This window comes from Rhinolophus ferrumequinum, chromosome 2, assembly GCF_004115265.2.
Source record: "Rhinolophus ferrumequinum isolate MPI-CBG mRhiFer1 chromosome 2, mRhiFer1_v1.p, whole genome shotgun sequence".
Taxonomy (NCBI): domain Eukaryota; kingdom Metazoa; phylum Chordata; class Mammalia; order Chiroptera; family Rhinolophidae; genus Rhinolophus; species Rhinolophus ferrumequinum.
This window is the reverse complement of record NC_046285.1, coordinates 50,676,456-50,700,716: the sequence shown is the minus strand read 5'-3', so window position 1 is coordinate 50,700,716 and position 24,261 is coordinate 50,676,456. Positions and strand designations below refer to the sequence as shown.

Below are 24,261 nucleotides of genomic sequence, written 5' to 3'. Positions count from 1 at the left end.
ATGGATTAGAGCAGGGCACTGCAAACCTTTTCTGTAAAGGGTCAGATAATATTTTAGACTTTGAGGGCCATAAGGCCTCTGTTGCAACTGCTCAATTCTGCCAACAGGACAAAAGCAGCCATAGACAACATATAAGTGAGCATGGATATGATACAATAAAACTTTATTTCTGGATAGTGAAGTTTTAATTTCCAGTAATTTTCACCTGTCGTGAAATAGTCTTCTTTTGATATTTTTCAATCATTTAAAAATGTAAAACGTGTTCATAAGTCCTACAAAACAGGATAAAGGCTGGATTTGGCCCGCAGGTCAGTTTGAAGAGCCTTTAGAATTTCCAGCCTGCTGTTCACTGTGTATCCTTGGACCTCAATGGGCCTCAGGTTCCGTCTGAATTTCTTAAGACTGTAGGGCGGTTGCTAAGAGCTAGCGTATTAAGTTGTTTTGTAAACCCGGCAGACACACATCAATTTTGGCCGAAGTGACCATCACTCTCGCTCGCCTAAATCCCGCCCAGCAGCGGTGCGCACGCGCAGGAGAGGGCGGCGAGAGCCCGCAGAGGAGGGCGGGCCGCTCCGCGGAGAGCGCGCGGCCGCGTCACGTCAGGGCCAAGGGCGGCCCTGTTGCCCTGACTACGGTTTCCCAGTTCCTTGCCGCAATCTCCGCCAGGCCTTCATCACGAGATACACTAGGCCAAGAAGTCCCGGCGATGGCTTTGTCCACCCGTCCGTCCGTTTCTACGGCCAACGGGGTGCCTGAGACTGAGAAGACCTCAAGGGAGTCAGACAACACCTATATTCTGCGGCCCATTTTCCAGCAAAGGCGGGTAGCAGACGGGTTGTGGCAGGGACGATCTGCGGGTCTGTGGGTCAGGCAGGCAGAGCTCGCCTGGCAACTTGGGGGTCGGGAAGGGTAGTGCGGGGGACTGACAGAGTGGGGCGGGGACCGACCGAGTGGGGCGGGGCGGGGCTGGGGCGGACAGGGCGGGGCTGGGGCTGGGGCTGGGGCGGGCGGGGCGGGGCTGGAGAGGGAGGAGCGAGTCGGGAGAGAGGGGTGCTGTTCTTGGGCTGTCAGCTGCAGGGGGCAGCAGAGGACGGGTCCTGCCCCTGCGGTGTTAAAGCGCCAGGAGCGCCTAAGGCTAACGCAGTGGGGGTGGTTGGCTCTTGGAGGCTGCGGACGTGGGCACCGAGGAAACAGGAGATGGATAGAATGGACAGAGGAACAGAAAGCAAGCGCATTGCGTCGAATGCCATTCGGTCGTGTTTCGAGGGTTACTGTGTGCATACATGTGCCAGAATATGCTTACTCCTCTGCAGGGCAGGGGACCTGTAGGTATACAAAGCTTTAACAAGGTATTGTATAAAGGCCCTTGGCCTGCCACCCTGATACCTTCCCAAAATTAAGGCACACATGCAGAGGTCAGTCTGCTAGGCCTGTAGGATACATCACTAACTTCATTTTCACAAGGTAAACAAAATTTTAAATGAAAGATTTCCCAAGCTCCTCCTCTGCTATTTGAAACCAGATTGCTGAATCAAATGCTTGGCAAATACTGGAAGCCAGAAACTTTGGTTGTAAAGTGATAAAAAATTTTCATGCAGCGGTTTTCTGGTGGATAGGATGGAAAGAACAGAAGATATGTTCAGTTATCTTGGTAAAGGAGTCGAAATGCATAGAATGCCATTCACCTGTGTTTCTGCTGTAAATAGTGCAGAACATGATTCACAACAAACATATATTATGTAGGAATAATCCTGTGAAATTACTTGTGACTTGTTTGAAGATATAGTACATATGTACATAGGTAGACCACATTTTGAACAGATCAAATCCTGGAAATTTGTCAATGATTCTAAAGTTCATCTGTGAGAGTAAGCAGGCAAGAGACCAAAGAAAATGCTGTTAAAAAACAGTAAGGGGTCACTAGTACTACCAAATATTAAACCATATTATCAACTCAAAACTTAAACATTTTGGTAACTGCACATGATAGACAAATCGTCTGATAGACTATATAGCCCAGAAAAGGAACTTGTGTAGTAATATATAGTAAATTACAACTAAAATGCTAATGGTATTGTTAGGGTGGTGAAAAATTAGACTTTTTTTTTCTCTGTCTTCATATTCAGTAATCCATTTCTTCAAAAAATGTTGTCTACTATGTGCTGGGTGCTATTCTAGGAAATGGGGATATAACAGTGAACAAAGATAAAAATCCCTACCCTCCTGGAACTTATGGTCTAGCTGGGTAAAAGAACAACAAACAAGATAAATACATACGTAAACTATGTAGTATGTCAGATAGTAGTAAGTACCAGGAAGGGAGATATAAAATGATGTGGTAGGAGGGTGGTTTGAAGTTTTAGAAAAGGTGGCTAGGAAAGTGACTTTTGAATAAAGACTTGAAAGAAGTGATGCAGCTAGCTGTGCATAAAGGGAGGAATTGAACTTCAGGCAGAGGTAAACAAGTGCAGAAGCACTGAGATTTGCATGCCTAGTGTTGTTAAAGAACATAGGGAAGGCCTGTGGGGAGTGAGTGGACAGAAGTAGGGGGAAAGTAGTAGGAAACCAAGTCAGAGAGTTTTAGGATAGACTACGTGGGACCTTTCAAGTCGCAGTTAGGATGTTGATTTTACTCGGAGTGAGCTGGGAAATATGTGGGGTATTTTGTATAAAGGAGTGTTATAATCAGACATACAGTTTAACAGGACCAGTCTAGTTGCTATGGTGAGAACAGGATTTGGGGACAAAGGCAGACACAGAGAGACTTATTTGTTAGGAGGCCGTTATAATCCAGGTAAGAAGTAATGGTAGCTTGTAGCAAGGTGTTGGCAGTGGGTTGGTGAGAGTGATTGAATTCTAGACTATTTTGATGGTAGAACTGATAAGATTTGCTCATGAATGGGCTGTGGGCTGTGAGTGAGAATGGCAACAAGACTGATACCAAAGTTTTTGGCTAGAGCAACTGGAAGTTACCATTGACTGAGATGGGGGGCCCACTGCAGGAGGACAGTTTTGGGGAAAGCAGATGATCAGAAGCTCAGTGTTGGATGTATTCAATTTGAGTTGCCTACTATACATCCAGATGGAATATGTGTTGGAATATGTGGTCTGAAATGCAGGGGAGAGTTCCAAGCTGGAGATAAAAATTTGGAATATGACTTGTTTCCTTAATTTGTTTTTATTTTATAATAAACAATACGAAAAAGAAGGATTAAATAGTTCTAATGACAAAGGAGCTGGGGGAAGTTGAACTGTGAAGGTAAGTTTGGGTTTTGGAATTACCAGTTAGATGTTTTGAACTCTTTCATTCAGGTTCAGACCCTCTGTGGTTAAAGACTGTATCCATGCTGTGCTCAAGGAAGAACTGGCAAACGCTGAATACTCTCCAGAAGACATGCCTCAGCTCACAAAACATTTATCAGAAAATATTAAAGATAAATTAAAAGGTAATAGTGGTGATCATTGGAAACGATTTGTTCCCTTCAAACATTCGGTTTTACCCATTTGTCGCCTTCCCCATCTTTAAACAAGGAATATAAGCCATGGATTCTATTAAAGACAAATTTCTCTTTAATGTCTAGTTTTCTTAATTATTTGGTAACTTTTATTCATGTAAGTTTTTGCCGATGGTGGGAAAGAGTAAAGATGTGAAATAAAACATTGTATGGAACTATCCAGGAAATCAGAGTCTGTAGAATGACCAGGAAGTACAGGGGCTCCTTACCCCCATAATTCTTGGTTGTTTTTCCCACCAAGATATCAAGTCCTCAGCTTACTATTCAGTACCCGTTCAATCTGACCTCAGTCCATCTCTCCAGCTGAATCCTTACTACTTGTCCTATTCAGCCCTCCACTCCTGCCAAACTCTACAAGTGCAGAGCAGCTTTTGTGCTTTTCCTCCCTGTTCTTTATGTTTCTCTATCTCTCTTTTATTAGTAATGTTATACCATCTGAAAACTCCTCTCTTTCTATCTACCCTTTTTCAAAATACTATTTTTTTGAGGGAAGAAATATCTTTGTAATAGTAATACATTTTCATTGTAATAAACCTGGACAATACAGTAGTTTCCCCTTATCTGTGGGGATACATTCTAAGATCCCCTGTGGATTCCCGAAACCATGGATAGTACTGAACCCTATATACACTATGTTTTTTTCCTATGCATACATACTTACGATAAAGTATAATTTATAAATTAGGCACAATAAGAGGAACAACAATAACTAATCATAAAATAGGACAGTTATTACAATGTATTGTAATAAAAGTTATGTGAATGTGGTCTCTCAAAATGTCTGACTGTGCTGTACTTCACTTTTTCATGTCAAAGAAGCACATTATGGTTGTTCTTTGGCATATCCGAATTGCTAGCATCACTACTTGGTGCTTTGGGGCCACATTAAGTAAAATAAGAGTTGCTTGAACACAAGCACTTGAATACGGTGACAGTCGCTCTGATAACTGAGACAGCTACTAAGTGACTAATGGGTGGATACACTGCACAAAGGCATGATTCACAGGCGTGGGTGGGACTGAGTGGGTCCTTGTGAGATTTCAGTATGCTACTCAGAATGGTCCACAACTTTAAACTTATGAATTGTTTATTTCTAGAATTTGCCATTTGACCACAGGAAATTGAAACTGGGGAAAGCAAAACCACAGATGAGGGAACTAATGTACACTGAAAGTTTTTTTTTAATTATATAAAATTTAATTACCTCAAAGTAGTTACTATTTAATGTTCTGGTGTGTTTTCTTCTTTTCTTAATGTCTTAATTTTTAGAAATGAAAAAATAAAGTATAAAGAAGAAAATAGCTATTCTATGTATTTTCATCATGAACTGTTAGCATTTTTATTTTGCGGCTTTTTAATGAAAGTTCGCTGTTAAAATTATTGTAAAAATATGCATGCTCGTTTAAAAAAATTTAAACAATTTAGAAAAATAAAATCAGAAAAATCACCCCAAATGCTACCCATAAATAATCATTAATATTAGGTGAATATCATACCAGAGCTCTTTTCTATGTATGATACAGATAGATAAATACTTTAATAACAATGGAATATTATAGACCTATTTCCCATACTGGGTATGGCATTCATTCTATATTTAAATGGAATGATTGCTCATTATTTAGTCCTTTTACCATTGCTGAATTCTATATTTTGGTTCAGGTCTTACCTGACAAGATTTTGTTTTAAGTTTTTTCAGGAAGGGCTCAGAAATGCTATATTCCATGGATTCTTTCATGTTTGAGAATGCCTTTAAACCAGAATATATTTTGGATGAATATAATATTTTGAGGTAATTATTTTTTTTAAAATCTTAATAGAGTTTCCTTCATTGTCTTCTAGCATAGACTTTTACTGTGGAGAAATCTGAAGTCAGTCTGAAGTTCTCTGCATAGGGAATCCTATCCTTTATCTTGATACTCAATAGCTGTTCTATGGTATAGCTTGCTAGTGAGCATTCAAAAACCTGTAAATTTTATTTTTCCACCTCAGGGAAATTTCCTGTACCTCTGAATACATTTCTTCTTCAGGACACCAAATATTGATATGTTGAATCATCTGTGTCTTCCGTATCTATTGGCTTTCCTCTGTGGTAATTTCTCCCTTTTTCTTTGATGTCTACTTGTGATTATCTTAAGCCAGTAATTCAGTTTTCATTTGTGTCTGGTTTGTCTCTTGCCATTTTAAATTTATTAGTTCTGCACTGCTATTGTGTGGGTATTCAGTTTGTTTTCTAGGGCTTTCATCTCCCTTTTCATCTTTCTATTGTTTTATAACCTGATTGAGTTCTTATTTTATTGAATTTATGAGCTTATGTTGTTCTACATTGTGAATCAGTTGTGAGGAATTGTTCTTTGTTCCTTGATTTATATTATCTCCTAGGTTGAGTTTGTTTTCTTTTAAACACTACGTTTCTTTCTTTCTTGGTAGTCTTTTGTTTCTGCTGTTGCACTTGTGCATATTGCCATTCAGCTTTTTAAAAAAATTTTGCTTTTATATGGTGTGAGTGATTTTTTTTTTTTACTCTCCTTCCACTTTGGGGCCACTTTTGGGCCTGAGACTTTTTATTTTTCTCTCAGAACTATGATTTAAGGGCTGAGTGTTTAATATTCTAGCTACAATTCTAAAGCATGGGTATGAGAAAAGGAGGAAGTGACATGGGTAGAGAAAGGAGGAAGCTCAGCTAAGCTGTATGCTGTGAATTTAAAAAATAATTTGAGCTGTCATCTTCTGAGATTTTGTTGAGTGTCCTGAATTAGGGTTCATGTCCCACATGAGTGGGTACCTGTAGTGTTTGGATTGTTTGCCTAATTTACTGTATAACCATGAAGTGTTTACTTTCATCAAGGAAAATTGGCTGTTTCACTTTTGCCCATTTCACATTTTTGTTGTTACTGTTTCCACGGTTCCCTGGTCATAAAAGGGGGAACATAAAGATATTCAGTTTTCTTCTCTCCAGATTTGTTGTTAGTGAGAAATTTCAGGATTTTGCTTGTCTAAGGTCACACACTAAGTTTACAGTTAGGATTTGTCCTCAAGTCTGACTCCCAAGCTTATTATAATTGTACTCAGTAAGTGCTTGTAGACTGAATGCTTATGGCCATTTCTAAGCAAATTTGCCTTCATTAAGTAGTTTTTACCATATATTTGCTTATTGATAACTATCTCATTTTTTTCTTTCTAGAAATGGGATTTGACCGATATAAAATGGTGGTGCAAGTAATGATTGGAGAACAAAGAGGTGAAGGAGTATTGTGAGTAGTTGTTTTTCTTCTTATATGTTTCTTATTAGGTATTCATCTTCTTGATGATTCAGTGAGATTGTGTCTTTGCAAAAGTCAGAGGAAAGGACCCTGTGAACCCAAGAGATCCTGGTACTGAACAGTGAGGTTGACGGTCTTGGTGAGCTCCATGGGGTAATTCACTCTTCACAGTATCTGTAGGCTAATATATGTTCCCAAAGAAAGTAAGAGATTATGTATATATCTGTCCTCCCATATTCCTTGTTGCCAGTTTTTGGTCCTACCATTCTCCTAAACTAATTTCTTTAAAATTATCTGAGACCTCCTTATTAGTAACCTAATAGCTTCTTCATAGCTCTTGTCATTGGCCTGGGCTTCTATTTCTTAAAATTCACTCTGGCTTTATTGGCCCTAATGTGACTTATCTAACTTGTTTCTCTCTTGTTTGTCCAACTGATTATTTTCTACTTCACTGGTTTCTCTTTGTCTTCTACATTCCCAGCTGTGAGCTTTCTTCAAGGCTTTCTTGTGCTCTTCTGCTTTTCTCTGTGCTTTTTCAATGAGCTCATTCATTCTCACGACCTCAAACTGTCATTCTTGTATTGGTGAGTTCCAAACCTGTACTTGTCTTTTCTTTTGTTCAAGTGTTAATCTCCTGTTTCCGTTTGTAACCAGTGCCTAGTATAGTATTTTGTAAGAAAGTACTAAAATACTTGAGTGAATTTAAAAAATACCTTGTAGATAATATCACTGAGAATTTTCACTATAGAATGTTAGATTTGAAAGGGACTACACGTATTTTCTAGTGTGTAGTCCCCTTATTTATAATGACACTTATGAGGTTCAGCATGATTTGCTCGGAATTATAGATATGGCTTGTGTCAGGGTCACTAATAGAATCCAGCCTTCTGACTCCCAGCATAGTATTCTTCACCATGGTGTCCTCTACCATTTGGTTGAAAGGCTTCAGGAGATTTCCTCACCACAGAGAACCTAAGAAATACTTTACTCTTCTGTCACCTCATATTCAACATGTTCAGAATTCCGAATTTCTTCCTCTCCTTACATCAGCCTGTCATTTTAATTTCTCTGTCTCTCACAGTATTACCAAGGTTTTACTGACTCAAACTTAAAATCTTGGAGTCTTCTTTTATCTTATTTAGTCATTACTCTCTCCCATTGCATGCATTGTAATCTGGATGTCAGCGTTACTTAGCAGCCCCTTATTAGCATTTCTTGACTCTCTCTGATCTGTCTGCTCTACAATTCATTTTGCATATCAGACTGTCTTCCAGGAGTACACTTCACTTTCTTTCCATAAACTCTTGAGTTTATTGCAAACCCTGTCAAGTATAAACTCCTTAAACTGACCTGGTTAAATGTGATTAAGCCAAACTCTAAAACATGGCACCCAAGGCCTTCCCCACCCCATTTTAATATTTTTATTGTCTAAAGTTTCAAACATATGCAAAAGTATAGAAACTCAGGAATTCCCATGGAACTACTGTGTTTCCCTGAAAATAAGACCTAGCTGGACAATCAGCTCTAATGCATCTTTTGGGGCAAAAATTAATATAAGACCCGGTCTTATTTTTACTGTAAGACTGGGTATAGTACAGTATAGTATAAAATAGTATAATACAATACAATATAATACTGGGTATAATATAATATAACATAATATAATATAATACCAGGTCTTATATTAATTTTTGTTCCAAAAGACGCATTAGAGCTGATTGTTCAGTTGGATCTTATTTTCGGGGAAACACGGTATTACCCAGATTCAAAGGTTATCGACACATATATTGTTTCATTTATACATCCACCTACTCTCCCTGCCCCTACCAGATTATTATGTGTTTTTTTTTATTTATTGGGGTGACATTGGTTAATAATAATATATAGGTTTCAAGTGTACAGTTCTGTAATGCAGCATCTATATATTGCATTGTGTGTTCACCATCCAAAGTCAAATCTTACATCACCATATATTTGACTCTCTTTACCCTCGTCTACCACTCCCTTCCCCTTTGTCTCTGGTAACCACTATATTGTTGTCTATATCTATGAGTTTTTGTTTGTCTTGTTTGTTGCTTTCAGTTTTATGTCCCACATATGAATGAAATCATGTCGTTTTTGACATTTTCTGTCTGACTTGTTTCACTCAGTATGATAATATCAAGATCCATCTATGTTGTCGCAAATGACAGTATTTCATCTTTTTTATGGCTGAGTAATATTCCATTGTATATATGTACCACGCCTTCTTTATTCAGTCATCACCAGTTGTTTCCATGTCTTGGTCACTGTGAACAATGCTGCAATGAACATAGGGGTACATATACCTTTACAGATAAATGTTTTTATACTTTTGGGGTAGATACCCATTAAAAGGATTGCTGGATCACATGGTAATTCTATTCTTAATTTTTTGCGGAACCTCTATACTGTTTTCCATAGTGGCTGTACCAATTTACATTCCCACCAGCAGTGTATGGGTTCCGTTTTCTCCACAACCTCTCCAACAGTTGTTATTATTACTTGTCTTGTTGATAATGGTTATTCTATTAATAATAGATGTGAGGTGGTGTCTCATTGCGGTTTTGATTTGCATTTCCCTAAGAGCTAGTGAAGTTGAGCATCTTTTCATATATCTGTTGGCTGTTTGTATGTCTTCTTGGGAGAAGTGTCTTTTCAGGTCCTCTGCCCTTTTTCAATTGGATTGTTTTTGTTGTTGTTGAGTGGTATGAGTTTTTTAATATATTTTGGATATTAGCCCCTTATCGGAGGCATTGTTTGCAAATATCTTCTCCCAGTCAGTTGGTTGCTTCTTTGTTTTGTTGAGGTTTCTTTTGCCGTGTAGAAGTTTTTTAGTTTGATATAGTTCCATTCATTTATTTTTGCTTTTACTTCCCTTGCCTTTGAGGTCAAATTCATAAAATCCTTTCTGAACCCAAGGTCCATAAGTTTAGTACCTATGCTTTCTTCTATGCAATTTGTTGCTTCAGGTCTTATGTTTAGGTCTTTGATCCATTTTGAGTTGATTTTGATGTATGGTGACAGATAGCAGTCTCGTTTCATTTTTTTGCATGTGGCTTTCCAGTTTTTCCAGCACCATTTATTGAAGAGTCTTTCTTTTCTGCATTATATGTTTTTGGCTCCTTTGTTGAAAATTATTTGCCCATATACATCTGGGTTTATTTCTGGGTTCTCAGTTCTGTTCCGTTGGTCTGTGTATCTTTTTCTGCCAATAACATCTGTTTTGATTATTGTCACTTTGTAGTATAATTTGAAGTCAGGGAGTGTGATACCTCTGGCCTTGTTCTTTTTTTTTCAGGATTGCTTTGGCTATTCGGGTCTTTTGTGAGTCCATACAATCTGATGATTTTTCATTCCACTTCTTTAAAAAATGTCATTGAGATTTTGATGGGGATTGCATTAAATCTGTATATTGCTTTGGGTAATATGGCTATTTAACTATGTTGATTCTTTCAATCATGAACACAGAATATCTTTCCATTTCTTTGTGTCTTCAATTTTTTTTAATAATGTTTTGTACTTTTCAGTGTATAGGTCTTTCACATTCTATATTAAGTTTATTTCTAGGTATTTTACTCTTTTTGTTGCAATTGCAGAAGGAATTGTTTTTTTTCCATTTCTTTTTCTGAAATTTCATTGTTAGTATATAGGAACCACAATGGATTTTTGTACATTGATTTTGTATCCCAAAACTTTATTGTATTTGTTTATTGTTTTTAATAGTTGTTTGGTGGAGTCTTTAGGGTTTTCTATATAAAGAATCATATCATCTGCAAAACGTGACAATTTGACCTCTTCATTCCTAATCTGGATGCCTTTTATTTCTTTCTCTTGCCTGATTGCTCTGGCGAGGACTTCCAATACTGTGTTGAATTACAGTGGTGATGGGGGGCATCCCTGTCTTGTTCCTGATCTTAGAGGAAAAACTTTCACTTTCTCACCATTATATATGATAATAGCTTTGGGTTTGTGGTATATGGCCTTTAGTATGTTGAGGTACTTTACTTCTGTACCTTTTATTAAGTGTTTTAATTATAAATGGATGCTGTATCTTGTCAAATGCTTTTTCTGCATCTATTGATATGGTCATATGATTTTCATCCTTTATTTTGTTTATATGATGTATCACATTGATTGATTTGTGTATGTTGAACCATCCTTGCACCCCTGGAATGAACCCCACTTGATTGTGATGTACAATCTTTTTGATGTATTCAATTTGCTAGTATTTTGTTTAGGATTTTTGCATCTATATTCATCAGCGATATTGGTCTGCAGTTTTCTTTTATGTGTTATCCTTACCAGGTTTTGGTACCAGGATAATGTTGGCCTCATAAAATGAGTTAGGAAGTATTGCCTTTTTTTCAGTGTTTTGGAAGAGTTTGAGAAGGACAGGTATTAAATCATCTTTGAATGTTTGGTAGAATTCATTAGTGAAGCCATCTGGTCCTGGACTTTTGCTTTTGAGGAGATTTTTTTTTTTTTTTTCCTCCAAGTCAAGCTGTTGTCCCTTCAGTCCTAGCAATGGAGGGCGCCGCTGAGCCGCAAGTCGCCGCCCCTTCAGCCCTAGTCGTGGAGGGCGCAGCTCAGCTCCAGGTCCAGTCGCCACCTTGCAGTTGCAGGGGGGCACAGCCCACCATCCCTCACAGGAGTTGAACCGGCAACCTTGTGGTTGAGAGGATGCACTCCAACCAACTGAGCCATCTGGCAGCTCAGCGGCAGCTCAGCTCAAGGTGCCATGTTCAATCTTAGTTGCAGGGGGCAGAGCCCACCATCTCTTGTGGGAGTCAAGGAATCGAACTGGCAACCTTGTGGTTAAGAGCCCACGCTCCAACCAACTGAGCCATTCGGGAGGCAGCTCAGCTCAAGGTGCTGTGCTCAACCTCAGCTGCAGGGGGCGCCGCTCACCATTCCTTGCTGGACTTGAGATGTTGATCAGGCAACCCCGTTGGTCGAGAGCCCACTGGCCCATGAGGGAACCGAACCGGCAGCCACTGGAGCCAGGAGCATGGAGCTCCAACCGCCTGAGCCACGGGGCCGGCCAACTTTTGGGGAGGTTTTTGATGATTGTTTCAATTTCCTTACTGTTGATCATTCTATTTAGATTTTCCAGTCTTCGTAATTCAGTCTAGGAAGGTTATATATGTCTATGAATTTCTCCATTTCTTCTAGGTTATTGAATTTGGTGGCATATAGTCTTTCATAGTATTCTTGTATGATACTTTGTATTTCTTTGGTATTTGTTGTAACTTCTCCTCTTTCATTTCTGATTTTATTTGCGTTTTTTCTCTTTTTTCCTTAGTGAGTCTAGCCTGGGGTTTGTCAATTTTATTAATGTTTTCAAAGAACCAGCTCTTTGTTGCATTAATTGTTTACATTGTCTTTTCTCTATTTCGTTTAATTCTGCTCTAATTTTTATTATTTCCTTATTTCTGCTGACTTTGGGCTTCATTTGTTCTTCTTTTTCTAGTTCTTTAAGATGTAATGTTAGGTTGTTTATTTGAGATTTTTCTTGTGTCTTGAGATAGGTCAGTAATAATATAAACTTCCCTCTTATTACTGCTTTGGCTGCATCCCAAAAGTTTTGCTATGTTGTATTTCATTCTCATTTATTTCTATGTATCTTTTGATCTCTCCTTTTATTTCTTCTTTGACCAGTTGTTCTTTAGTAGCATGTTATTTAATGTCCACATATTTGTGTTTTCTCCTGTTTTGTTTTTGCAGTTGATCTCCAATTTCAAAGCATTGTGGTCGGAAAATATGCTTTGTATGATTTCAATCTTCTTATATTTATTGAGGCTAGTTTTGTGTACAAACATATGGTCTATTATTGAGAATGTTTGATGTGCACTAGAGAAGAAATATGATGGAACAGTTTGTAGCAGGTCAGTGCTCCCACCAAGATCAATTAGAAAACTCGAAAAAATGAATCAGAGCCAAAATTCCAGAGAGGTGAACTGCAACGAGGTAAACTGGTATTCTGCAGTGGGGCATTTGCCAACTCTGGGCACACGGCTAGCAGCAGAGAATCTGGGTTTTGCTCAGGTAGAGGACCAATTACTGAGGGAAAAATAAACCAGCAGGACTGCTGGCAGTCTTGCTGGGCTAGGAAAATAAAATTGGAGACCTGAAGGACCAAGATCCCTGTAAAAAAGAAGAGAGCAGAACTGAGCCTGAATGTTACATGGTAGGTTTCCCCTCAAGACATGTGCTGAATTCTGAAACTGTGTAAGCAGGAATCTAAAAACTAAGTGTGGTGGGCAAAATAATGCCCCCCCCAATATGTCTTTGTCCTAAACCCCAGAACGTGTGAATATGTTATGTTACATGGAAAAAGGATTTTACAGACATATGATTAAGTTAAGGATGTTGGGATGGGGAGATTATCCTGGATTACCCAGGTGGGATCAATGTAATCACAGGGCCCTTACAAAAGCAAGAGGGAGACAGGCAGATCAGAGTCAAAGAGATATTTGAAGATATATGCTGGTTTTGCAGATGGAAGAAAGGTTTATGAGCTAAGAAATGCATGCAGCTTCTAGAAGCTGGACAAGGCAAGGTAATGGATTCTCCCCTAGAGCCTCCAGAAGGAATACAGTCCTGCTGATACCTTGATTGTAGCTCAATGAAACCCATTTTGGATTTATAATCTCCAGAACTGTAAAAGTATATGCATGGTATTTTACGCCACTTGGTTTATAATTTGTTACAGCAGCAATAGGAAACAAATACCTTAAGGAAAAAGACTGAAATGAAGAGTAGTTTTATGCTGAGGAAACAAGGACTAAAAGTCAGTATTTGCTGGGGGTGGGGTTCCAATGAACACTTCAGGTTTTTGGTTGAAAGATCTGGAGGGCTACATTCAAGAAAAAAAGGGTGAACTGAAGATAGAGAGAGGATTATCAAAACTGCAACCCAACTTCAACTCAACCCAGTACTTTACTTTTGGATTAAAGTAAGCAGCCCATACTCTACCCGAATAGCAAAGAAAATGGTAAACCCTCTTTGGGAGAAAGTGACATTATCTGGGTTTTTTTCCCCATTCTTCTTGGTGTTCTCAGAGCCCCTTGAATCTGTGGGCTCTTAAATCTGTTCTGTATCAGCTCGGGAAAATTCTTAGTGTGTGGACAGAGTTGACTCCATCTTGAAAAACTGACTGCATGTTGAAGCTAATCCATCAGCTTAACTTCTGAGTGAATGAGCCTGGACTATTGACCCCACCTCCCCTTTTCCACCGTGGACTCTGGAATGTGTACAGAGGTTTCAGGCTAGCTGTGCAGTTTCTATTACTTCTTCTGGGGTAAGGAGCTCTAAATGTTATCGATCTCTTAGGTCACTCTGGCGCCAGAGTCTGCCAGTATCTGGCTCCTTTGTTTTCCCTGAACATGCATGCAGTCCTTTGGGAGCACATAGGTCTGTTTCTGAGTGGGGATGAAAGAGGGTGGTCTAGAAGGGGAAAGACGGAGATCTCACCATCTTGCAGCCACCCAAGACAAGCATTTCCTGTACATAAGTTCCCTTAAATCCATTAACCAACAAGTTGGACTTGTCTAGTTCTTTGGTCTCTCTGCCCCTTCAGCATTTGGGGGCCGCTTTTCATACACTGTCTTTTCGTGGGACATTTAGCCATTATCTTTTTTTAAAATATACTTGCTATTTTAGAATAGTTTTAGATTTGTAGAAAAGTTGCAGAGATAGTACAGAGAGTTCCCATACACTCCATATCTAGTTTCCTCTCTCATTAACATCCTACGTTAGTATCGTACATCAATAGTAATATGTCATGTTAATAATATGTACCCTGATATGATATGATGAGAACAGCACTTTACCTCTGTAATCTTCCTCCCCAAAACCTCTAAGTCCAGACTAACCATTAGCCAACAAATCCCAATTGAGGGACATTCTATAAAATACCTAACCAGTAGTTCTCAAACTGTCGAGGTCATCAAAACCAAGGAGAGTCTGAGTAGCTGTCACAGTTAAAAGGAGCCTAAAGAAACATGTAATGTGATATCCTAGATAAGATCCTAGAACATTAGGACATTAGATAAAAACTAAAGAAATATGAATAAAGTATGAACGTTAGTTAATAATACTGTGTCAATATTGATTCATTAGTTGTGACAAATGTACACATATGATACTCAACAAATGTTTGTTAAATAAATTTTTATATTTATGTCTTCACGTGGTTCTACTCATCTTAACTACTACTTTCAGTCTTCTTTGGCTTTTTTCTCCTCTCTAAATTCTCTAAATCTCTGTAGCACTTACACAGATTTAGTTAAAATACTTTGCAACTTGGGGGACGGCCCCGTGGCTCAGGAGGTTGGAGCTCCGTGCTCCTAACTCTGAAGGCTGCTGGTTCAATTTCCACATGGGCCAGTGGGCACTCAACCACAAGGTTGCCAGTTCGATTCCTCAAGTCCCGCAGGGATTGTGGGCAGCTCCCCCTGCAACTAAGATTGAACACAGCACCTTGAGCTGAGCTGCCGCTGAGCTCCCGGATGGCTCAGTTGGCTGGAGCACGGGCTCTCAGCCACAAGGTTGCCAGTTCGATTCCTCGATTCCTCGAGTCCTACGAGGGATGGTGGGCTGCGCCCCCTGCAACTAGCAATGGGCAACTGGACGTGGAGCTGAGTTGCGCCATCCACAACTAAGACTGAAAGGACAACTTGAAGCTGAACGGCACCCTCCACAACTAAGATTGAAAGGACAACAACTTGACTTGGAAAAAAAAATCCTGGAAGTACACACTGTTCCCCAATAAAATCCTGTTCCCCTTCCCCAATAAAATCTTAAAAAAAAAATACTTTGCAACTTGGACTTGGAGGCTGGGACTATATAGACATTATAATCCCTTTTAATTTTAGTAACCTATAAATTAACACCAATTATACATTATCTTATTCTTTTGATGTGTGTTAATTTTTTCACTTAATTAAATTGAGATTTGAGGATAGAGCCAGATTTTACTCTTTCTGGACTTATGGTAGTTGCTAAATACTTGTTGATTAATCAATTAAGTAGATTGATTTTATTACATATTGTTATTGTTGCAGCTTGGAAATAGGTGGAACTTTTTTGATTTAAGAATGTGTGACATATTATTAGGCTAGGGGGAACTCTTCTATGTAAAGCAAAAGAAAGCTCTCAAAAACGAACCAATATAATATGGTATGTGTATGTTTCATTATAGACTTGAAGCTAAATTGCCTAGGTTCAAGTGAAGCTTTGTCACTTAATATTTGAATGACCTTGAACAGTTTTCTTAATTTTTCTGATCCTCAGTTTTCATGTTTATTAAATGGGTATAATAATAGTACCTACCTTATAGGATTAAGTGAGTTAATAAATTGTCATGCAGTGTCTCTGGTCCCACTCCTGCTCTCAGCAGGTGGACACAGAGTATGGTGAGGTCAAAAAGGAACACCAATGGAGCCATAGATAGGGGAGTCATACCACTATATTCTCCATGGCGGCTGGTCAAGACACAAAAGCAAACATCCGCCAGTACCCCAACAAGGGGTCTTCCTGCGTCCCAGTCTCGCTGGCGGCCGGGCGAGACATAGGAAGTAGGATCAACACGATCAGCAGTGTAATCTGCTTGCTAACCGCACTTGCTAGCTGCAATCCGTGCCTGCTAGCTTAGCCACGACAGTTATATTAGTGGCTAATGGCTAACTGGTTACAGCTGATGGCCAACTAGTCACAGCGGATGACCATCTACTACCTGAGCCAGCACCTTTCTACGTGAGGCCGAGAGCCTGGAAACTGCTCTCTGGGACTCTGTCCCCACATACATGTAAAGTAAAGCATTTAGGCCAGAGGCTGGCACAAAGTAAACACTCAATAAATGTTATCAGTGAATCATATACATACATTTAACAAAAAATGTAAAATATCTGTAAATACTTTTTTTACTTAATATTGTGCACATCTTTTCATGTTCTTGAAGTTTTTTTGTAAAAAATATCTTTAATGGCTGTATAGAAGTTCATTGCCAACAAATACCCTAATTTCATTTACAAATTTACTGGGCATTTAAATTGCTCACATTTTTTAATTGGCTTTTATTTTGACTAACATTTTTTCTTATTCAAGAACTGGGAGAGGAGAATGGCCACATTGAGATTTTATTTTATTTATTTTTTTTAATTGGGGAATATTGGGGAACCAGTGTGTTTCTCTAGGGCCCATCAGCTCCAAGTCGTTGTCCTTCAATCTAGTTGTGGAGGGTGCAGCTCAACTCCAAGTCCAGTCACCGTTTTCAATCTTTAGTTGCAGGGGGCACAGCCCACCATCCCATGTGGGATTCGAACTGGCAACCTCGTTGTTGAGAGCTCGCGCTCTAACCTACTGAGCCATCTGGCCGTTCCCACACTGAGATTTTAGAAGTAGCATAGCATCCTTAGAGATAATACTAGATTTAGAATTAGTTAGAAGATTGAATTCTAGTTCATAGTCTGCCCCTATCTTTTCTAGGTTGGAGTAAATAATCTGTTGGATCCTTTCCAGAATTATCTTCTCATGTTATTGTACAGGAATTAAGTCCATTTTAGTCTTAATTCTCAGGTATTATTTCCTCTAAAAGTCATACACAAATATTTTAGCTGACTTAATCTATATAACAGAGCTTCCTGTCTAGAGTACCAAAGAGTTCAAGGTAGTGACTCTTTTAGCCATTAGGCATCTAGTCAAAGTCTGGGGCTGCTAGACCCCTGGGCTGGTCACCCCCAACTGCAAGCAGCCTAATCTATGAGTCCAGACTCTTCTAGTTTACCCAGTATATTCTGCTGTACAAATACGATTTTCTGTGTGTCATCCTGTGAAAAGGTTTGAAAGTACTAATCTAAAAGAACGTGTCAAGGAAAACTTTTGCTGCTGGCAGATATACGTAGTTCAGATCCTTGCTATTTGTTGGTAATTCTCCATTCTTTGACTTTTTAGCATGGCTGCTCGCTGTTTCTGGGATGCTGACACTGACAACTATACCCATGATGTTTTCATGAATGTAAGTCTATTTGGAAACCTTTTCCTCCTTTCAGAGGACACGGGGGCATTCCAAATAAAATTAGTTAATATTTATTAAGATTATTAGTTTTAGACAATTATCTTAGACTCCTTCTGGATGAGATGATTTTCCTGTTCTTTGTTGTGTTACTAAAGCAGAAATCTAGTGTGCTGCTTATAGGCAAGGCAACTTGTTTGTATACAGGTGAAGTAACTCATTACAAGTTTGAATGTGGGAATAGCATATTGTTAAATTAGTACTAATAGACACATAGCACTTTGCTAAGTAGTGAAGAAATTTGAGTGGCAGGGGTTCCATGAACAAAGTGATTTTCTTTCAGTAATAAAATTAATTTATCTTAGAGCTATTTCTCAAAACTAAGAAAAAACAAAGAGGAATTTTTAAAAAGAGGTTTTATTTAAACATTAGGAAGTTATTGGCATGAATGTTTTGTATATTTTAATCTTATGTTGTTATTTTATACTGGCTTCCAGGAATTATCCCCTCCTCTATCCAAATGCTCCCAGGTTGTAAATTAGTAGAGTCAGAATTAAGTATAGTAATGTAGAACAGAAACTGAATTGAGTGAATTAGGAAAATTCTATTCCAAGTCTCTAATTTTCTACTTGATTGACTTTAGTAAGTCATTGGACATTGATTGTGTCAGTAACGTTAGGAAACTGTACTAGATTTTTCCAAACACTGGCTGTGGCTGCCTAAGAATAATTTGAGGAACTTGTTTAAAACACAGATGCCAGGGCCCTATTCAAGTAAATTCTAATCAAATAAGCCAGGGGTTGGATCAGTGAATCTGAATTTTTAAAAAATTTCATCACATGATTATGCTTAGTGCCAGTTTTGGAAGCTGCTTATGTAGATGATATTAAGGTACCTTTTAGCTTTAAAATTCTATGGTCCTACCAAAGTTTCATTTTATGCTCAGCTACCCTAGAGATCAAGGGCTGAACAATGGGAAGTATTATGTAAATCTTCATTTATAAACTCTTAGGGGTAAGGGTCAAGCTAAGGTGATGGTTTTTCCTGCTTGTTGGAGTTAAAAATATGTATTTCCCTGAGTCTTTATACAATACAATTCATTCATTCAACAGATAATTCAGAGCTCCTATTATGTGCCAGCCTCTGTACTGGAGGTGCTAGGAATAAAATGATAAATAACACAGGCATGGTTTTTGTCTCTCGAGAGTTTATAAACCAGTAGGGGCCAGACAATACTCAAATTAAGAAACATGTAATATACAACTTTAGTTATCAATTATTACTTAAAAATTTCAGGATTGGGTTTTAGAACACAGGATTGGTGGGGGAGGTGTCTAAAAATCATATTTGAGAGCCTGGTCTAGGTTGATGAGTTAGTCTACTGTATCTTTAGTACAGTTGGTTGAGTGTTTATTTAGGTGTCATTTTCAGAACTTAAAGCACTTTACTATTTGGGAGATCCCAGGAAGACTCATAGAGGATGAGGAAATAAAGAGAGGGGAGAGAAAGGCATATGCTATTGAGCTGATAATTGCTGTGGATAACCGGGCTCAAGCCCGCTGAGAACTCTGGGTGGCGCTGTAGAACAGTGCCAATTAAAGTGGGGTCCACAGACCAGTGCTGTGAACTGTTTGATACAGGTCCTCCAGGAGATGAGTACATAAATTGAGTGTTTATAAATGAGTGTTTATAGATGAGTACATAAATTGAGTGTTAAGGGTTTAGAAACTCTTATATGAATTTGACAAAGTAATTTTATGTCCATTGAATCTAATAATAAAAGGTTTAGGCTGTATTTGTATATTTCTTTTTAATTTCATTTTCCTAGTTATTAATTGTTATTGTATTTTACAAAAGCATCAGTGCGTGAAGGAATGGAAATTAAAACAGAAACAAAAACAGGTCCCGCACCACAGATAGCGCTGTTATAGAACACAGCTCACAGTTATCTCAGTCAAGGAGCCAGGGAACAGGCCTAACCAAAAAATTCTGCTTTTGGTTAATAATCAGGTACTTGAGTTCAGATTTTCTCCTATCACTGCCAAGCTGAAGGTGAGGTTGGTGGGTCAGGAGTTGCTCAGGCCAGTGGAACTCCTGTAAGAAGTACCTAAACAGTGTTTTAACAAGTTTAACTGGGATCTGGGAAACATTTTGGGATTCTGAACTAAAAGATGGACAAATGAATTTTATAAATTAAGAACAAAAATCCAGAGACCATTTCCCCTTATCCAGAATTTATGACAAGGTGCTGTTATTTTTATTATCTGTGATACTATTATATAATATAGTTCTTTGGATTTGGTAATGCATTTACTCTAAGAAACTCAAAGCATTTCATATATTATTTCTTTGATAAATCAGGAAAAATGGGAATACTTTTTTATGAACATGAATTCCATAAAGTTCATTAGTTTGCATTTTATTTCTACATTCCGAAAATCTAACTTTACCCATCCTTACATTCTGGATTTGTGTATTTGTGTTTTCTGTTTTGTTTGTTTTTTAGGACAGTTTGTTCTGTGTTGTAGCAGCATTTGGCTGTTTCTACTATTGAATCTTTGAAAGCTGGGAAAGGATATGATCATGAAGAAATATGAACAACTTTTTTATATTGTTAAATATCTTGACAAAATAAAGATAATTTGGCAGCATGGCAACCAAGTCTGTTGAGTTTTAGGCCTTATATTTTAATGTTTTGATTTTGTTATAGTATGTTCTTATTACATTTGGAAAGTAGAGGAAAAACTAGGGGAAAATCCTTAATTAAATTGTTCTACATAACTAAATGTTTTGGTATATTTTCTACCAGTGTTTTTTTATTTGCAGGGTTTAAAAGAAATCATATATACAATTTCGTAACCTGATTTTTCACTTCTCATAATATCATGTGCAGTTTTAATGTCATTTTATTTGCATTATGATTTTCATAAACATAATTTAATAGTTGCATTTATTCCATTAGGTTATACCATTGGTTATTTTTTGCCATGTCTTATTGAGGGACTGATTATTTCTAAATTTTTAATATTATAAATAACACTGAGATGAATTTATTTGTGCATAAAGATTTTTTCCTACATTTTGAATTGTTGCCTTTATCTCTCACTCATTGTTTTTGCTCAGCTTTTGCCACCCTGCAGCTTACACAGCTTATTAGCTTAAATACGTATCTGTTTTTTCCAGGGTTTGTTCAGTGTCAGAATTTCTGACAAGGTCTGAGAGTTTCCAAGCTGCATGTGAAATTAGCCCTCCCTTAAGACTCTCCAAAATTATGTTGGTAACTATCCCAACTCCCATTGTCTTTGTAATGATGTTTTCCTTAGAATCCCTGGTGTCTTCTGCAGCTAGCTGTTCTTATTTGGATCACCTTAGTCTTTAGGCTAACAAGGAGAAAATTCTGAGATGTTCTAAATTAAATTATAGCAGCTGGAGACTGAGAGAGACAGAACAGGTAGCCTGTTAATAGCTATAGACTAGCTAACAAAAGACTACTCATATTCATATATGTGTGTTGGAACTTCCAGGTGGCTATTTCCATGATTATCCAAAAGAGAGAATAGCCAGCACCTTTGAACCGCAGGAGCGTCCACTTCTTGTCTGTGCATGAACCTTCTGGACTGTTGCCCACCAGTCCAAAGGAGTGGACACTTTTTTCTTGTCGGTTCTGTGCTTATCCCCAGAGCTGGCCCTGCTTCACCTTCTCCCACCCCCTTTGCCTGTAGCTAATGTAAGAATTATTTCAGATGGCTTTCATGCTCCTCCCCACCCCCACCTCCACTCCCACACTTGATGTATAAAAAAAAGTCATTTCCTCCTAGCCATGCTGCTGCTGGTTTGGACTTCATGCCCAACACTGGTCTACTTTCTGGTTAGCATTTTTGGCTCAATAAAACCTTTCTTAAGAAAAAAAAACAAAAAAAGACTTTCAGCTGTGGAAGTTAAATTTTTGTTTAACAGAGCCATGTTCAAATAATTATTTGAAACTCAAAAGGGAAAGTGTCACCAGTTTAAATCCTTTTTCTCCCTGGAGGCTCCTCATGCATAAATTTACCCACCCTTTTCAAGTCAAGCATGTAGACAAAAATAAAAATGAATAATAAGAAAACACATTAAAAAGTTATTTTACATACTTCTTCCATAACAGTAAGTATCTACTTGCTTTACATCAGTAGACTGTAAAGAGACCCCTCCAGAGGTTCATTCTAGCAAAGGGAAAAGTTTCTCTTCACTAGACACCCTGCCATGTGATTTCCTACTACCAGTGGTCTCCCTTGAATCTGCTTGCTGACCTAAGAAACATTTAAACCCATAGAGAATTTTTATGAATTTGAGCCAAACTGATAACATATGCTGGGGAGCAATATCTCAAATGCTCCCGAGAATAACAGTTTGCAGTTTCTTTTATGCATTTGAGATTAAGAAGGGAGCGAATGTAATGAAGATTACTTGAATGTGGGAGAAAGCAAGGCAGGAATGGGATTACAGGAAATTTAAGCTCTTGAGGGTTGTCATGTGTTAGAAGATGGGGTCTGAAAGGAGGGATTTCAAAGGTGTGTTAACCTAGATGCACAGAAACAATGAACAGATCTTGCTTAAGGCAAAAATAAGCCTGCCCAGTTAGGAATTTATGATCAGGTCCTCCTGTGAGGCTACTGTCCATAGAACCCTCTTTTCTTCCACACGTTCCTGTTCACCTAGCCCTCGGTTGATTCCTAAGGATCATTTTTTGGTGAGCCCACCTGGGTCAGAAATAAAAGGGTCGTTATATTCGTTATAGAGGTACATAATATTGAGGAAAGAGGGTTTGGGGTCAGCTACAGGTTTTCACAGGACTTGGTTGGCGGACGTGAACTCTCTTTACATCACCCAGTAGGGAAAAACTGGCGCTGGGAAGCAGACACAGACCGGTGGGTCTTTGGCGGAAGGCGTCATGGCCACCTGCATTATAGATGCCCTGGTACGATTGCCCGGCACTGCGCCAGGCGTTGGGGATAGAGCAGGAAGGACCAAGACGGACAAGTCCGATCGAGAAGGTACAACCCAACCCCGAGCAGGACAAATGGGGAGCCGCAGGGTTATCGCTTCTTGACGAATTGCCGGGAAGCACGCGTGACAGTTCACTTCTGTCTCATTACCAGGAGGTGTCTTCACCGCATATTCCAGTTCCGCAGGGAGACAGACCCATAGTCAATTTATGGCCTGCCTGGTGTTTTCTGCTCAATCACTCTATGGAGGCGGAACCACTGTGTCAGGGGTCGAGTTTTCTGGGAAAAGTGGTGGTCGGATTGACAAGAGGGCGGGCAGTAGGCGGGACTTCCGGCCCGCTGTTCAGTCAGCTGCCTTTCCCGGGCGTCTCCCCGCAACCTCCTAAACTTCCCTTGTCCGTGACGCTGCACCCAGGAGAAATCCGACGGGACAGGGGTCGGGATACCGTGAGCTGCAGGTGAGGACCCGGTGTGTGTGCATATCCTTGCGGCTCTGAGAGGAGAAACGGTGGGGCTGAGACCGCGAGGAGACTGACTGAAAGAAGAATGGGTCAGTGACAGCGAGGGCAGTGTGAGGCAGGGGCTACGAGCCTACTGTGATCCAGTGGCAGTGACAGCGAGGGGACTGTGACCGAGATGTAGCTGCTTGCGAGGGGTCTGCGACCCAGGAGCAGTGAACGCAAAGGGACTCTGACCTCGGAGAGAGGCAGAGGTTGCCAAGGAACTATGACCGAGGAAGTATGAGGCAGTGACCGCGAGGGGACTGTGACCAAGGGCCAATGACTCGGAGGAGACTCTGATCGATGGGCAGTGACTGCGAGGAGACTCTGACCTAAGGGAACATGAAGCAACGGCTGTGGAGAGACTCTGACCAACGAGCAGTAACTTTGAGCGGCTGACTCGGAGAAGAAAGAGTGTGGGACGAGTGACTGGCTATGGTACTGTAAGGCGAGGTTGGGGCGCGGGGTGTGATTGAATGGCCGTGACTGGGCAGAGGTCTTTAGTGGAAAGAACAACGGAACAGGACTTACTGGGGCTGGTAAACTTACCTCACCACTGAACTGCAGTTTCTTCCTCTGTGAAGGGGAAGTTTGGACTAGATTAATGTTTCCTAGCCTATGGCTTCCATCCTATTATTGGGTTGTGAAATTTACGGATGGCACCTGAATGTTTTTAAAAAATGGAATAGGATAGACATTTTCAGTGTGATCACACAGTAAGTATTGTTTCATGAAATTTGTTTCAGTTATGTGTGTATGAGATTATTATGTAAAATGGATTTTATGTATCTTAAAACATGGGAAATAAAAAGTAGTACAAAAAATGATTACTAGATTATTCCTGAATTTTCTTTCAGATTATTTCTGAATTTTCTTTCAGGTCTAAAGTGCCATGATTTTATGATTAGGGGACTGTTCGGAAGTACAAAGATACAGTTGGGAAGGCTGGATCTCCAGCTGAGG

General features: G+C 39.2%; 2 protein-coding genes across 7 annotated transcripts in view; both read left to right on the top strand.

The window, feature by feature from the left end:
* The first annotated feature begins 549 nt into the window (after positions 1-549).
* Positions 550-20,651, top strand: DYNLT2B (dynein light chain Tctex-type 2B). The gene is made up of 5 exons (XM_033121952.1): positions 550-819; positions 3,313-3,446; positions 6,700-6,769; positions 17,753-17,816; positions 20,320-20,651. The coding sequence occupies exons 1-5, from the start codon at positions 707-709 to the stop codon at positions 20,365-20,367; spliced, it is 429 nt and encodes a 142-aa protein (XP_032977843.1). The 5' UTR covers positions 550-706; the 3' UTR covers positions 20,368-20,651.
* The window catches only part of PCYT1A (phosphate cytidylyltransferase 1A, choline), a 44,412-nt gene continuing 37,914 nt past the window's right edge, over positions 17,764-24,261 (top strand). For 2 of the 6 annotated variants that reach the window (XM_033121937.1, XM_033121928.1), the window contains exon 1: positions 23,271-23,736. The gene's annotated coding sequence lies outside the window, so the exon portion shown is untranslated. The other 4 variants (XM_033121944.1, XM_033121921.1, XM_033121912.1 and 1 more) reach the window with 4 other exon arrangements.

Coding starts and splice junctions, on each gene's coding strand:
- DYNLT2B (XM_033121952.1), top strand. CDS start 707: ATGGCTTTGTCCACCCGTCCGTCCGTTTCTACGGCCAACGGGGTGCCT. Junction 6,770..17,752: donor CAAAGAGGTGAAGGAGTATT/GTGAGTAGTTGT, acceptor TTGACTTTTTAG/CATGGCTGCTCGCTGTTTCT. Junction 17,817..20,319: donor CCCATGATGTTTTCATGAAT/GTAAGTCTATTT, acceptor TTTGTTTTTTAG/GACAGTTTGTTCTGTGTTGT.